This window comes from Panthera onca, chromosome C1, assembly GCF_046562875.1.
Source record: "Panthera onca isolate mPanOnc1 chromosome C1, mPanOnc1 haplotype 2, whole genome shotgun sequence".
NCBI classification, from domain to species: domain Eukaryota; kingdom Metazoa; phylum Chordata; class Mammalia; order Carnivora; family Felidae; genus Panthera; species Panthera onca.
This window is the reverse complement of record NC_138346.1, coordinates 213,420,855-213,436,513: the sequence shown is the minus strand read 5'-3', so window position 1 is coordinate 213,436,513 and position 15,659 is coordinate 213,420,855. Positions and strand designations below refer to the sequence as shown.

Genomic DNA, 15,659 nt, shown 5'->3' with positions numbered 1-15,659 from the left:
ATGTGTCAGGCAGCGCTCGAGGCGCTGGGTTTGCCGGACACGAGCTCTCTCCTCATTGCTGCTACCGTCTGGAGGCACCTCTCCTCCCGCTGAAGGCGAAGTTCCTCTGCACTCGGATCCCAAGGCCTCCCGGTGCCTAGGGGGGCTTCGCACGGTCACTTGCCCTCCTTCCCTGTCTTTAACTTTTGTAAACTAGGTCCTCTTGCCCATTAAAGAACAAAGAGCTCCCGCCCAACTACTGCCTCTGCAGCCAGGGGCCCTCCCGTCCCTGCACAGCCAGCTTCTCACACTTTTGACACTTGTCTCCCCTGCCTGGCTTCTCTCCCCAAGTTCACATCCTCTTCAACCCCTTTGGTCTGGCGGCCAGCCTTGTCACACTCTCAGAAGGCTGCCAGTGACTCGGGGCTTCCTGGGTGCCTCCCATCCTCAGGCCCCATCATCATCAGTCCCTTGGATTTTGCCTCCTGAAGTTCTGGAGGCCACCTCAGTCTAGTCAACTGTCCGGCCGCCACTTCGGCACCTGCTTCCTCCCTCCATGCGGCCTCCACATGGCAGGACAGGCAGGATTCCCCAGGGTAAACCCAGCGGGCCATTCCCGCCTCTCCACCCCACTTCAAGACCTCAGGGCCTTCCCACTGCCCTGAGGATGGAGAACGAAAACGCAAGGCCCCGCGTGACCCCGCCCCAGCCCCCTCAGAGCGAAGCATTTTGCGCTGTGCTCCTCCCGTGTCGCTCTCTGCGGCAGTCACACTTGTCGGCTTTCAGACCATTTTTCTTGCCAGCTTCCTTCCCACCACGGGGCCCTTGCATGTGCCGTTTCCCTTACCTAGAACAATGTGCCTCTAATTACGTCCTTTTTCGGGTGTTAGCTCAAGGGCTGTCTGCCTAGGGAAGCTTTCCTGAACACCAGCACTTAGATTTCCCCGTTACCGGCATCACAGCCCAAGCCCTTTCTTGCACCTGACACAGTGTCTCCTTCAGACGTTGAGCCCACGAGGGCAGGAAATCCAGCTGCTTTTACCAGCACAGTTTCTTCAGCATCTAGCGCTTGTAGGCGCTCAATAAATACACCTTGACCACAACACTTCTGTGCCAGCCCCTCATGCTAAGGCTTGGCATCCCATGTCTCACTTGAGCCCCGCCGCCTTCTGAGAGAGGCGCTGTCGTCATCTACATGAGCAGACAGGGAGGCCCAGGAGTCACACAGGATGCGGCAGAGCTGGGGTCTTCGGTCCCTGTGACCACTGCCCCCCCACCCCCACCCCATCATACCCTCTGGTCTGTATGACACGTCTCGTTTTCGAAAGTATGCATTTCTCTCCCTCCACGCCCTCTACTCCGTTAACAGCCACCAAAGTGCAGGAAGGCAGTGAATGAGAGTGGTCAGATTTGCTCCAGTGTCAAGCCAGGATGAGAAGAAAAATTTTTTCCTGAATCTGGCGGACTTTGGACCCAAAAGGACTGTACCCACCTCTGTCTGTTAAAATGAGATTAACGTCTGCTTACAGTGGGTTTATTGGTCTTTAGAGAATCAGAGAGGGTCCTTAACGGATACAGCCTCGGAGACCCTCCAGTGAGCTGCAGAGTCCAAGTTTAGGCGCCAACACCGCCGGGAAGAGGCTGACCACCCACTCGAGGACAGAGAGATCTCTCAAGATGCTATGTTCCTTTTAAGCGAACGCACACACACACTCACCAGTGAGCTTGTCTCGAACCCGGTTGATAATCTGAATAGCTTTCTTATTTAGGGCCTCTGGTTTCACCAAACCGTCTCCAACTGGAATACACAAAAGTAGAAGTAACAGTAGGATTGGATCATCTCAACAGTCTCAACGGATGCCCCTGTTTTTCTCAAATATTCACTTTTGTAAGTGTTGGGTAATTCTCCCCCCGTGTCTGTCTTTGTGCTCGGAATATAAAGAGGAATTCACAGAGCGCTGTCTGCTCAAAGGCAGTTTTGTTGCCTCGCCCTGTTGGCCCCTCTCATGGCACAACACAGCCGCTGTGCTCTTCATGAGCCGGTCCTCGGTGCAGTTCCTCGGACGTTGCACTTACTGAAGGAATGAATGGACTCTGGCACCGTGGTCCCTGTTTTCTTATGCGCGGGTTCCCCAAGCTCCACACCGTCCAAAATTTCTAGGAGGAAAAAGAATCGACTGGCAGAACATTCCACCACCAAGAAACCACTGTTTCAAGTGTTAGCTCTACTTCTCCACACACCGCCTCCCCTTTCAAGCTCGCCCTGCTACCTCTGAGGGGAAAGGAGAGGAAGAAGGGTCACCATGGATTTGAAAGATCTTACGTCTCCAAACACGAGTTTTCAAGCAAACGGCCTTTATAAAACGTTCTGACGTAGAGAACAGGAGCGGGAATGAAAGCCCTGCTGTTAAGACTTGTTTGGCTCGACAAAATCTGATGATATAAAAAACACGAGCCTTCCCTGGGTCACGCTCATGACCCGAGTGTTATTCTTTGGAGGAATCTATATGCCATTTCTGGGCAGAAAAAGTCCTCGGGCCTTAGGGTCGCTCTCCACCAGTTGTGGCCTTCAGGAGAAAAGAGTCTGGAAGCAGGAGTGTGAGGTTATTTGCACATCGCCCTTGCACAGCACAGGCCTTCAAAATGAAGCGAGTAGTAACAATACTTCTATGAAGCTTCACTTTAAGCCACATGACACCAGCCGGGCCCACCACTCTCTGGTGCCACCGGAACCAGCTGTCCTAATTCCCCGTAGGCAGCACAGAGGAGTCACGCGATAACGTACGAATGAGGTGGACCCTGAGCACGAAAGTCTCACATACTTTGGACAAGACCAGTCACCCGCACAAAGTATCCCAGACACCGCAAGTAATTCCGGCATCATTCACAAATCGTGTCGTAGTGTCCGCGGTAGAGTCCGCACCGGTTCACAGACTGCACCATAGCCCAGGACCTCGGTGTCCTGCCCAGAACACCCTCTTCCCTCCCACCCGTCTGAAATGGCCAGCCTAAATCGCACTGACCCGGGACCTCCCTTCTCCACTGCAGTTCAGAGTGGTGGGTCCTTGCTCTCAGCCCCACAGCCTCTCCTCTGAACCAAACTGCAAACCGTGAGCTGTGGGACCACACGGGGCGGGGGGATGACGGTTCTCTGATCAGTTCGTGGACTACGTATTTTGATTGATTCTGTGATGTGATTCTATGCTTCTCGAAGGTAATCTCTGTATGTCACACTCTTTTTGCACCCTTAAACATTATTTGGCTTAGCTAAGTAACAAGTTGCAGATGTTCCATTGGTATTTGTAGAGAATATTTACCTTTTTTTACACCCCAACAGTATTTCCAAGGTGCGAACTACGTAGGATGTTGTTAGATGTTATGGGGGAAACGGGAGGAGGGACGGGGAAGGTGAAACGAAGTTAAACCGCTTTACTCTTAAGACTTTTGAGAGGTTCACACAAACCCCGTTCTGGCTCTTGAAGGGCATTATCTTCCAGGGACCCTGTTCTGTGGACCCACTCTTGACAGCAGTGTTTCCTGTGGCTTCCCCGCCCCTCAGACAGCAGTGTGAGTACGCTTCCAGTAGCTTCCTGGGTCCTCAGCCAGCAGTATGAATACACTTCCCGTGAGTACACCTTCTGTGGTTTTCCTCGGACGACAGTGTGAATACGCATCTGCTGCTATTTCTAAGCTACTAACAATTCTCTAGGCCCGTGGACACGGCTAATAATTATCCCAATCCAGACAGCATTCAAGGGCATATACTGGCTAATATTCAGACATACTTTCAGTTGTGTTTACAGATAGATTAAGACTGGAAAGTTTGATCAAAATTTCTGAGCCTCAGGTACCCACCCCATCCTGAGAGGCATTAAGTAAAAAAAAGTGTGCTCAGTAAGTATTTCTAGACTAACTTTCTGAAGTTACATAAATGCCCATTAGACGATATTTTAGCAGTGACACAACTTCTGCATGACCGTATCACTGGTAAGAGCCTCTGGAAACACATGCTTCCTTCCTTCATATTCAGCATCCATTACCGCTTTCCATCATGCCTCCTAATGGCAAGAACAAAGCTCACCCTGTTTGAGACAAACTCTGCACAAAAGGGACAGAATCTGCAATCTCCCATGGGATGCACCCACCTACTGACTGGCCAGCAGAGTAGGAATCCGTCCTTGTTCGGGACCGCTTGTTGCCTTTGGTATTTGCTGGGGAAAGAAATAAAGAGAGGATAAAAAGTGCTTCCAACTGTCACTTGAAAGAAATTTGGTTGAGACGATGTTTTCTTACAACCATAAAAATACAATTTTTCGAAAAGCTAGAGCTTTGGGGAGAACTCAGGATGGATCCCTCAGGAGTCGGCAGGGGAACGTGAGCATGGGTGTCCAGTCCTGTGGGACGCGCTGTGTCACGGAGCTGAATGTGGATGCTGGGGACCAGATAACAGAGGGTGAAAACAGGGTTTGTTGGCAGTGGTAGAGACACCTGTGTTAGTCACCCCCTTCTAAGGAGGAGGAGCAAGGGGGAGACGGAGAGGTTGCTGCCCTGGCTCACAACTGCCTGTGTCTCCTGTCAAGATGCCCGCTTGCTACTCTGTATGAAATGCAAACAAACAGAAATCACTAGGGTACTTAATTTATCCTGAATTTATTTATTTATTTATTTATTTATTTATTTATTTATTCATTCATTCATTCATTCATTCATAATGGATGTCTTATTTTTATACATTTTTTAATGTTTATTTTTGAGAGAGAGAGAGACAGTGTGAGCAGGGGGAGGGGCAGAGAGAGAGGGAGACCCAGAATCTGAAGCAGGCTCCAGGCTCTGAGCTGTCAGCACACAGCCCGATGTGGGGCTCAAACTCATCAACTGCGAGATCATGACCTGAGCCGAAGTCGGATGCTTGACTGACTGAGCCACCCAGGCACCCCTAAATGGATTTTGTTTTTTAAGTTTATTTATTTTTGAGGGAGAGAGAGAGAGAGAGCAAGCAAGCGGGGTGGCGGGGGGTGGCAGGGAGGGGATGGGGAGCAGAGAAAGAGAGTGAGAATCCCAAGCAGGCTCCGCACTGAGAACACAGAGCCTGACTCGGGGCTCGATCTCAAGAATCACCAGAGTATGACCTGAGCTGAAATCAAGAGTCGGACGCTTAACAAAATGAGCCACCCAGGCGCCCCTTAATTAATATTTAAATTGATGATTGGTGTTTTCTGTTCTACTTAGAAAAACAAACAAAAAAAAACCCCTTGAAATTCATTTCCAGCCACTAGAACAGCTCTGTAAAAATACAATGCAATAGGGGCGCCTGGGTGGCTCAGTCGGTTAAGCAGCCGACTTCGGCTCAGGTCATGATCTCGTGGTCCGTGGGTTCGAGCCCCGCATCGGGCTCTGTGCTGACAGCTCAGAGCCTGGAGCCTACTTCAGATTCTGTCTCCCTCTCTCTGACCCTATCCCATTCATGTTCTGTCTCTCTCTCTGTCTCAAAAATAAATAAACATTAAAAAAAAAAAAAAATACAATGCGATAGCCCAGTGATACACCTCAGGCTCCAGGCTGGCAGGGGAAAGATCAGTGAAATGGAACACATCAGATATTCCCTGTCTGGAGGGTGTGGGTTCCAGCTCCCAGACATTTGCTCATACTCACTGTCCATCAGCCTCCAGTTCAGCAAGGGGTCATAGACAAAGGCTTCCAGCACGGCCATGACACTATCCTTGTGTTCCCGAAGCACTTCCATCACTGTGTGGCACGTGATTCTGTAGTTGCCATCCAGACCAGTAACCTGCAGGACCAGAGCCATTCGCCACAGAAGTCGCTGGTACCAGCCCCACCCCTGAAGGCCCCACAAGCAGAAGCAAGTCAAGAGGGTCTGCTCTCCACACTTAGGAAGCAGACACAGGCCATTAATGATGTAGCAGGATGGGAAGGTGTTCGGAGCAAGGGGTGGGGTCAGGCCTGTGGCTCGTAGGAGACAAGGTCTGACGTGAAGCATCTCAAAGATGGATCGTTTCTAACACAATGGAAAATACCAGGAAACCACCACAGAAGCCACCCAGGTACTTCAGGGAACTGATGAGATCTAACAAGCAAGTCTGTCTTCAGAGCGGGTCCTGACTACACCACCCCCCATTCCAAAGTAGCTCGTTCCCAATGCCCACTCACCTCCATAGCATTGGTCAGCATTCTGGTTAGTCTAAATGGAATCTTCTCTGGGAATTTCTCCCTGGTCATAGCAACCTGTGGGGAAAAGAGAGAAAAACCAAGTCTGATGGTTAAATTGTTTTCTTTAGAAGCCAGGCGAAGGCAGACGGCTTTTCTTTGTACTGATTTGAATTAGGGCGCAGAGATGAAGTAGCTTGAGTTTAGCGAGGGGACTTGTCACAGGGATTTAAAAGACAACCAGAGACAGACAGAGAGAGAGAGAGAGAGAGAGAGAGAGAGAGAGAGAGAGAGACAAAGGGATAGAGGGGAAAAAAGAAAAAGGACAAGCGTGCATCATGCCAGGCCTTTGACCGGCAGGCTGTGTCGGGAAGGAGGATTCCTCCACTTGAGAGGGTGTGTGAACAGTCTTGCTTGCCTCCAGAGAAGTCAGAGACCAATTACAGCAAGTATCAATGAGCACTGATTTTGTTTCTTAGATTGACTTTCTGTTGCTTTGGTAGGAGAGGCAGGAGTCAGGATAAGCATTTGGGGCTTAAATTTGCTGGAATGGTCAGAGGGGGGAAAGTGGTCATCTGGAAAGGAAAGCTTTATGTGGTGTTTGAGAACGCACGGTCACCTCAAAGCAGTCCCCGAAGTCAATGTGCAGGATCTTCCCGCTCAGCCGGTCCAGCATTAAGTTGGATGGGTGTCTGGGAAACAGGAGAGAGACCGGGGAGAGGTCACTAGAGCAGCACTGATGAATAAATCAACAAGGATGTGATATTCCAGGCCCCGTCCACAGGCCAAAGCCAGCCCCGCCTGCTTCTGTAAACAAAGTTCTACTGGACACAGCCGTGCTGACTGGTCACGTTCTGTCTCAGGCTGCTTTTGTGCTACAATAGCAGACACGAGTAGCTGTGAGACGTCATATGGCCAGCAAAGACTAAATTATTTCTAATCTGGCCCTTTACAGGGAAAGTTTGCTGATCCCTGCTCCAGGTCTGAAACGAAGGCTTATCTATGTGAATCCCAAGTTGCTTTCCCAAGGTCTTTGGTCACAAGATAAATCATTCCTGGTGGTGCTGTTATCTCAGAGTGACAAGGCTCTATCACTACCCCTCAGCATCTGTCACAGGGTCTCGCCTCTGAATTCTCCTGGTTCTTTTCAAAAACAAGAATTTATTATTTTTGTGGGAAAAAATTATTTTACTCTCAAATAATTGCACAAGACATGAGCCCAAGAGAGAGTAGATACCAGAGAACTAGTTTTTCAAAGACTTCTGGTGAGTCAATTTCTGAATATTCCTTAACTACTTTTTTAGTCAGTATATTTGGATATAATTTCTTATGTAGAACTACCAGGAGGATCTACTTTGGTTGGTTTCATTTACAGAAATAGAATTATTTATCTCAGCACAGAGGTGACCGATAAACGTTTACTGAATCAATACAACCAATCAAGATTGTTCTTTGTCTTTTAAGTAAGGTCTGCACCCACTGTGGGGCTTGAATTTGCAACCCTGAGATCAAGAGTCACGCCCCCTACTGACTGAGCCAGCCAGGTGCCCTTGTACGTGGCTTTAAATATATCAAACCAACCTATGGAGAAAGCAGTACCCTAGGACTAAGCTTTCTCTTCTCTTTAGTTTGTTGTGTGGCTGTTGTGTGGGTAATAAATTGGGACCTAAGGCTGATGCTGCAAACGAGGGCCTGGGGTACAAAATACAAATATTTACTAGATGGTCATAAACGTTACTAGAAAACAAAAGGAAACTGTTTAAGAAAGGTACAATGTAGAAAAAAGACTAAAAAAAACAAATTAAGTTTGCTCACCTATCTCCTAGGCCCAAAATATACCCGACCATGGACATGACCGCTAAAGAGCGGGTGTAGTTGGTTCTTCGGTCAAACCACACCTGGAACACAGGAGCACACTTGAACCAAGGCTCTGGAAGCTAACTAGCTTCAACATAATTATACCTCAATCAGTTGCTTTTTAATATTTCATCGGTAACTCATTAATAACATAAAATGGAATAAAAAATCTCACTTATTATTATAACAATGAAGTATGCTTGGAATAAACTTAGAGATGTTCAGAACCTAGATGAATAGAAAAAATTAACCTTTGCTTTGGAATATAAAGACCTGAGTAGATGAAAATATCCATGTAAGACAGAAAAAATATAATAACCTCCCAAATTATTTGATACATTTAATGTAATTCCACTAAAAATTCAGCAGTACTTTTCTGGGGGGAGTGTGACAAAATGATCCCAAAATTTATCTGGAAGAAGAAAAAAATTAAAATAGCCAATGAGAAGAGACTTTATACTAATAGTTGTATTAATAGTATGGTACTTGAGAATAGGCTTTGGAAATAAAGATCAATGAAATAAAACAGAAGCCCTAGAGAGAAATCCAATGGCACAGAAAAAAATTTTTGTATAATAAAAATTAATTCTCTTAAAAGTAGGGAAAGGATGGATTATTTGCTGAATACTACGGTGTTGGCTAATCATCTTAAAGAAGCAAAATTTAAGGGGTGCCTGGGTGGCTCAGCTCAGTTGGTTAAGTGTCTGACTTCACCTCAGGTCATGAACTTGAGGTTCATGGGGTTGAGCCCTAATTCGGGCTCCACGCTTTTAGTGTGGAACCTTCTTGGGACTCTCTCTCTTTCTCTCTCTCTCTCTCTGCCCCTCCCCACCTGCACGTGCTCACTCTCTTCGTCTCAAAATAAACAAACTTAAAAAAAAAATTTTTAATCTTACTCTTAAATTTTGAACTGGGTCGAGGATTTATATATTTAAAAATGTTTATTTATTTATTTTTGAGAGAGAGGAAGACAGTGTGCGAGCAGGGGTGGGACACAGAGTGAGGGAGAGACAGAATCCCAAGCAGACTCTGCACTGTCAGCACAGAGCCTGATGTGAGGGCTTGGTCTCACGAACCATGAGATCACGAGCTGAGCCAAAGTCAAGAAACAAGACACTTAAGCAACTGAGCCACCCAGGCGCCCCTGGGTTGAGGATTTAAATGGATAAATAAATCTTAGAATCAGTACAAGAAAATAAATGTAAAAAGACACATAACCTTGAGGTGGGGATGGCCTTTCTAAATGTAAGGCCAAAGGTAGAAACTCCAAAGAAAAGGACAAAAAACCTGGTAACTTCTAACTTTCAAAAAAGTTTGCGTATCAAAAACGAAACAAAAATCCCCAACCAGGAAACATACCATTAACAAAATTAAAAAACCAAATGGACGGGAAATTTATACCGTACGTGAAAAAGATGTAACAGCCTTGCCTTAACGTAAAGAACTCAAATACTATTGCAAGAAATGGGAGAAACATTAAGTTACTAAATTTCTATCTGCTAAGCTGCACGGCTCACCCATTTAATTGCTGCTAGAAAAGACCGCACATAATCTAGAATCATTACAAAGACGAGTCCGCCAGCACACGTGAAGGAACAAGAAGGCCATCCCCGACAAGCGAGTGGGCCAGAGGGCGTGGCGTGTCGTACCTCGGAGCTGGGGCTTTTCAGCCATAGCAGCTTGGCCAGGTCATCCCCGGCCGTGTTATTGACGGCGTGCTCGAACACCTCCACCTTCTGCATCAGCGTCAGATGGTCGTAGTCCGGAGCCATCTGCATCAGGACACAACCATTCTGAGAGCGGCCCCAGACTAGCAGCGTGGACCCAGCAAGAAACAAGGCTCGGGGCCCAGGCAGAGCTGGGTGCTAGTTTCACCACCCCGGCCCAAAGGAAGAGGAAGGAAGAACAGTGCAGAAGGCAAAAGGGTGTGGCCCCTCAAACCCAATGACCACAGGGGAACTGCCAGGGCCTGAGGATAAAACATCAGGCCCCACCCTGAGTACAGGCCTGCTGGTGGGCATGACAGCAGTGCGGACGTCAAGCTTCCGGGTAACAAACGAGTCTCTTTCTTACTACTTACACATCCACTACATATTTCCCCACGTGGCCAGTGCCCTGTATACATTAGGTGTTCAGTAGATACACACTGCCCGATAAACGATCCCGTCCAGTCTCGCCTGGAATGACCGAAACCTAATTTCTGGGCTCTAGGGTCCTTCTGTTTCTTAGAGGTAATCTGCTGTAGGACTCACTTCATTAAAACTTCTTCCATAGCTAATTCTCCTCAATAGACTTTTCGGTGATTTACAAACACCGAAGAACGACAAGTGCAGCTTTGCCTAAACTTCTCAACTTGTGAGTTATGTCCAGACGTGAAAGCGCTGGGCTTGGCAGCCTCATCACGTACCCGCAACATGATGCGATGCTCGATGTTGAGAAGGATCTTCTTTTTCTCTCTGTAGTCCCGGATGAGGGCGTGCAGCGTGTCACAGTGGGGGACCCAGCCGATGAGGCCCGAGTTGGTTGATAAGGGGATGACAGCGTATCTCTGGATGCTGGCACCCACAGGAAAGGAGGGTTATCGGACAGTAAAAAGGGTGCATCTTTGACCCGCTCGCAACACACGTAAATGGGCCGAATGAAGTCCCCTGCACAGGGCTGTCGTGAGGTGTGCAACGAGGGCGCTTCCCAGAAGGATATGGCTGTGGACGGGGACGGCATCAGCCTCCTCAACCTGCCTGACAACCTCCCTGCTTCGGGGGAGCGGCCCAGCGATTCTCAGCCGAAAACAGCCTCGCCACTTAACATCCGTGTTCTTAACAGGAAGAGGAGGGAGGGCAGGGTGGACACGGAAGGTCAAACACACCAAATGTATAGCATCTCTAGTCTAATGGCCACGGGTTGTTCTATTCCGGACCCTTTGGCGTTGTCACGGGCATTTCCCGTGCAAGCACGTTAAAAATACGAATTCTTCTCTTTGTGTTTGCCACCTTGGCTGTTGAGGACTTCCTGTCTGGGTACATAGTTCTGTAACTGATTTCGTGAAGGGACGTAAGGAGACCCTAGAAGACCTGTCACTGCCGTGCCCCCCGCCCCATGTCCCGAATACCTGAGGTTCTTGCGAAGAGACGTGGGGTCGTTGGCCAGGAGGGTGTTCACCAGGCCGAAGAGCTGCATCACTCGCTCGTCCTGCCGCAGGTCCTCGTGGCCCTTCAGGAGGAAAACAAACTCATGCCCGTTGCTGCCTGTGAGGAATGGTGGGAGCAGTTAGCACAGACCGGCCCCGGACTCACGAGCTCCTACAGACTATGCGGACCCTACCCAGTCACACTTCCCCCAAACACGAAAAAACGCCCTGGACCTCATGAAAAGAATGGCGCCAGTTTTGATGGTCTCCCAGTGCAAAATGAAAAATGGTCTCAAGTGAAAAATAAAATTTTAAAAAGCTCTGTCTCTGAGGATCAGGAAGGACTCTGCACAGAGATGGTCACTCCGGACGTTCCCTCACAACCCACTCTCCGCCCTTCTCTGGTGTGCTTGGGCCCTGTGAAGCCTGACCCCTAGAGACCTCATCACCCAGGCTCCCGGTTGGGCTGGGACCATGGCAGGAGGTCAGAGGGTGGGAAGACGGGAGAGGCCCAAGGGTTTGCCCCTGACGAGCGGCCAGGCTCCAGTTCTAGAAACAGCCGTGTTCCCTCCGTCTGGGCTACAGCTTCTGGTGAATGGCCCCTCTTTCCAGGTCACATGCCCTCGACGGGCTCCTTGCCCTCTCGGGTCTGGAGGGTGGGGGCAAGTCACAGCTTCTCACTGTTGGCTCTCTTAACCCTGTCACACCCTGGACACGGGTCCTTCATCCAAGTCTCTAATGAGACACCGTGGAGAACCTGAGTGACACACAATTTGGTACAGGAGACGCCAGCCCACGGGCACAATCACTTGTGTACCACGACTAACTGGTGGTGAATAACTACTGCATTTAAAAAGCACGAGCCTTTCTGAGGCGCCTGGGTGGCTCAGTCGGTTGAGTGTCCAACTTCAGCTCAAGTCATGATCTTACGGTTCAGGAGTTCGCGACCCACATGGGGCTCGCTGGTGTCAGTTCGGAGCCGGCTTCGGATCCTCCGTCCCCAACCCCCCCTCTGCATGCACGCGTGCGCACTCTCTCTCTCTCTCTCTCTCTCTCAAAAATGAATAGGCCTTTATTAAATAAATAATTAGCACGAGCCTTTTTAAAGGTGAGAACCCTCAAAGGACCACCAGAGCATCCAGGCGTCCTGCAATTACGTGAGGTGACAGAACTGCCCGTGAGAACTCGTTTCTACCTCGGTTGTTCATTTTACACAACCATTTCCCACAGAGAGAGACTGTGACGGTAAAAGAATATTCAAGAGCCCGGGAGCCCTTTCTCCAGCCCTGCTCGTCCCCTGCCACACCTGCATCCAGGCTCCTCTTTGCTGGCCTGGTCAGTCCCCTACAGCCGCCCCCCACCCCCACGTCCCCACGCTGAACACCTTTACGGTTCCCTCCACCTGTCCCGCTGCAGGGCCGTCTGGCTTCAGGTAAGCGAGCACGTGATATGAACGCAGTGGAAGTCCTGAGGAGGACGTAATAAGGAGCCCGCTTGCCCTCTGTTTCTCTCTCAATAAGCAGGAGCGAGGTGTCGCATATGAAAGATGGGTGGTGTGAACGGTAAGCGGTAATTTCAGAAAAGGGAGGGGTTCGGCCAGGGTGGGAGGGAGACGCAGGTGGCGGGAGCACAGGGGTCCTTACCCATGAGGGTCAACTTCCGGGGCCGCTGCTTGGAGGTGATGACCTGTAGAGACGGCGCTATGGACTGAATGCGGATGATCGGCTGGTGGGGGTCGTATGTTCCCGGCACGGCCAATTCAAGGTCCCGGCACATCAGAAGTTTGGGGGAAACATACTGCAGCTCTAAGGATGTGAGCTGTAAATAATTAACCACAGGATTTAATTTTCTACCTCCGGGGAGGAATTTCAATGCCATTTAGGTAGTTTTCAATGGACTGCTGATAGCAATGACTTGTCTGCCGACAGAAGTGCAGCCAGATGCTTCAGAGTTAGTGTTAGAACGTTCATAAAAAGTAAGACACACAGGACTCTACTGACAGTTCCCACCAGAACCCGGAGACCCACCTGAGGCAGCTGCTTTGAGATTCGTCTGAACACGTGATAGTAGAGGTCCCAGGCTTGAGTGAGGTCCTTCACGTTTCCCGATTTCATGTACTTCCTGCACCACTCTTGGGCCTCCATTAAGTCTCGCCCATACGCCTGAGCGGGGAAGCGGGGGAGGGATGCGAGCTGTCAAGGTGCGGACTAGGCCGCGGGCTGAACCCCCAAGCCCAGACAGCAGAGCCGCTCGGGCACACGCTATGGCCGGATGGCTCCGGCCCCTGGCAAGGCGTAGCTCTCCGGTCCTGGAGGCCCCAATCCCAGGACGGCTTATGGGCAAAGTAAGGTCAGAGGAGAGGCGAGATGACCTCGGGAAGAATCTTGTGGTTTTCTGGTTAAAATCTGGGGAGGGTTCCCATAAGTTAGTGACAACTAAACTTGTGCTGGTGTTTTTATATTGTGACCTCAGTTCGGAGAACACTGTATTCAAGTCAGCAGAAAGGCCAGAGGGAAAGGGGTCTGGTGGCAGCTTTGGGTCACGTCGTGTCGCACTTTCTTATCCCATACCTGATTAAAAGACGTTTCCTTCAGAGTCTGGGGGCCCCGTTCCATCATAGCATGCAGGGGCTCCAACACCTCAAACATGCCTTTCACGTTCCTCTCCCCAAAGTATAAACGAGACGCTTCTTCCAGGCCTTCGTGCCACATCTCGTGCCAGAGGATGGCCACGCGGATCAGTTCCTCACTCACCTGGACCAAAGAGGGGAAAGAGACAAGCGCTGAGGATGAGCTAACCTCGGAAAGGCCTGTCTTGGGGGTGCTTGGGTGGCTCAGTTGGTTGAGCGTCTGACTGTTGATCTTGGCTCGGGTCACGAAGCCCTGCCTTGGGCTCCGTGCTGAGTGCGGAGCCTGCCTGAGATTCTCTTTCTCCCTCTCTGCCCCTCCCCTGCTCATGTTCTCGCGCTCTCTTAAAAAAAAAAAGAAAAAAAAAAAAGGCATGTCTTGGAGAGACAGGAGGTACTCCTTTCAGCAGCACTGTCGTGAGGAAGAAACCATCTCCCTCAAGACCTCTGGCTAGGTGGTGGGGTCCACGAAGGCCCACACGGACTCCTGACTCACCATCATGGCCTGCTGGACCAGGGTGTTACTGTGCTCACACATGTTCTTCAGAATCTTGTTGGCTGCGTTGTGGCGGGCCGTGGTGGTGGACTTGGAGGCCACGGTCAGGGGATAGATGAGGGCCTGAGGCAGACACAGAAGGAACATTCGCAAACTCTGACTTTCAGGAGGACAAGAGAAATGGCCGCCAGCGCTCCTGTGAGTCCACCAGGCGGGGGCGCTGCTCAGTCTCGGGGCGGGTGGGGGGCTCTTTGTCTTCGGGAACGCCCCGGGCCTGGGACCTCCAGCTGCACGGGTGGGATGCCTGGCTCCCAGTTCCTGCACTTGCGTCTCTAGAGCAGCTTTGGGAGAGGCTGAGCACCAGGTCAAAAGGCCAGCTGTTCGAGGAGAAACCGCCCAGGCGCCCACGTACCTGGGGGTGGTACCGGCCAATGTCGGTGAGAAGCTGGTGGATGAGGCGTCCCACCAAGGGCCTGGGCGTATCAATTCTTGCAATGAGCTGAGGTATGACCTGGTATTCAGAAAGACCCGGAATGCAGCACGTGAGACACAGAAACAACTAGTTATTCTCCCGGGCAACGACCAGCTCTTACAACTTGTCGCGGGAGATGCTGGGAAGCTCTGAAACGGTTCGTTCCCTTCAGTCCTCTGGGAGAAACTAAAGAAACTATGGCTCGACCCCTACCTCTTTACCACTGTTGACTGAACACGCGCGACTCCAGGAGGAGGCAGACCAGGAGCGAGTCTGACCCGCCTTACCTGTAACCACGTGTCAATCTGGATCGCCTTCACCCCCTCCACCAAGGCTTCGTTTACGTCCGGCCAGTGACCGTAATCAAACCACAGGGTGAGGACTCTGGAAACGAAACATGAGAAAGTCACAGAAAACTTAGTCTCCCAGCTTGTGCGTGTGTGTGTTTTAATCTTCAAGGTTCTTGAGAAAAGAATTAACTGGCAGGGCCTCAAATCGGTGGCTCCCCAGTGTTTGGTCTCGGGACCGCCTGGGAGGGTGGGTGGTGATGGCCGTTTAGAACTGGGCTCACACGAGGAGGGGCATCCCAAGTGAATGCTTATTTTATCCCAGACAACGTAGAGGGATCGGCACGGTGCAGGCTCGGAAATCGGACAGATGAGCCCAGGGCTAATCATGGATAATCTTTGCACGTATAGGAAATCACCTGTAGAACAGTGTCAACGGGCTAAATGCGGGACTTAGCTGCCCCTTGTCACCTATGGTCTCCGGACTGGCCGGTCTGTGCCATGTTTAGGCCTTCCTAAGTGGCCTCTAAAAGCCGAGGGCATTTCGGCACTCGGGCTTCCTCCCGACAGAACACAGCGCACGCACGGAGTGCTCCCAGGCCACTCCTCCTCCTGGGTCTTGGCAGGGGGAGGCCTGTCAGCAGTTCCCC

At 50.3% G+C, this 15,659-nt stretch overlaps 1 protein-coding gene across 2 annotated transcripts in view; it reads right to left on the bottom strand.

The window, feature by feature from the left end:
- Positions 1–15,659, bottom strand: part of MTOR (mechanistic target of rapamycin kinase) — a 131,595-nt gene that overhangs the window by 2,556 nt on the left and 113,380 nt on the right. For both annotated transcript variants that reach the window (XM_078452436.1, XM_060621606.2), the window contains exons 41-56: positions 15,010–15,106; positions 14,663–14,761; positions 14,251–14,373; positions 13,699–13,881; positions 13,156–13,290; positions 12,772–12,946; positions 11,111–11,246; positions 10,409–10,556; positions 9,651–9,773; positions 7,960–8,042; positions 6,764–6,836; positions 6,148–6,222; positions 5,632–5,767; positions 4,125–4,190; positions 2,056–2,136; positions 1,697–1,777 (exon numbers count right to left, since the gene is read on the bottom strand). In XM_078452436.1, the coding sequence (XP_078308562.1) occupies positions 1,697–1,777; positions 2,056–2,136; positions 4,125–4,190; positions 5,632–5,767; positions 6,148–6,222; positions 6,764–6,836; positions 7,960–8,042; positions 9,651–9,773; positions 10,409–10,556; positions 11,111–11,246; positions 12,772–12,946; positions 13,156–13,290; positions 13,699–13,881; positions 14,251–14,373; positions 14,663–14,761; positions 15,010–15,106 (1,814 nt within the window). The remainder of the gene's footprint in view (positions 1–1,696; positions 1,778–2,055; positions 2,137–4,124; positions 4,191–5,631; positions 5,768–6,147; positions 6,223–6,763; positions 6,837–7,959; positions 8,043–9,650; positions 9,774–10,408; positions 10,557–11,110; positions 11,247–12,771; positions 12,947–13,155; positions 13,291–13,698; positions 13,882–14,250; positions 14,374–14,662; positions 14,762–15,009; positions 15,107–15,659) is intronic.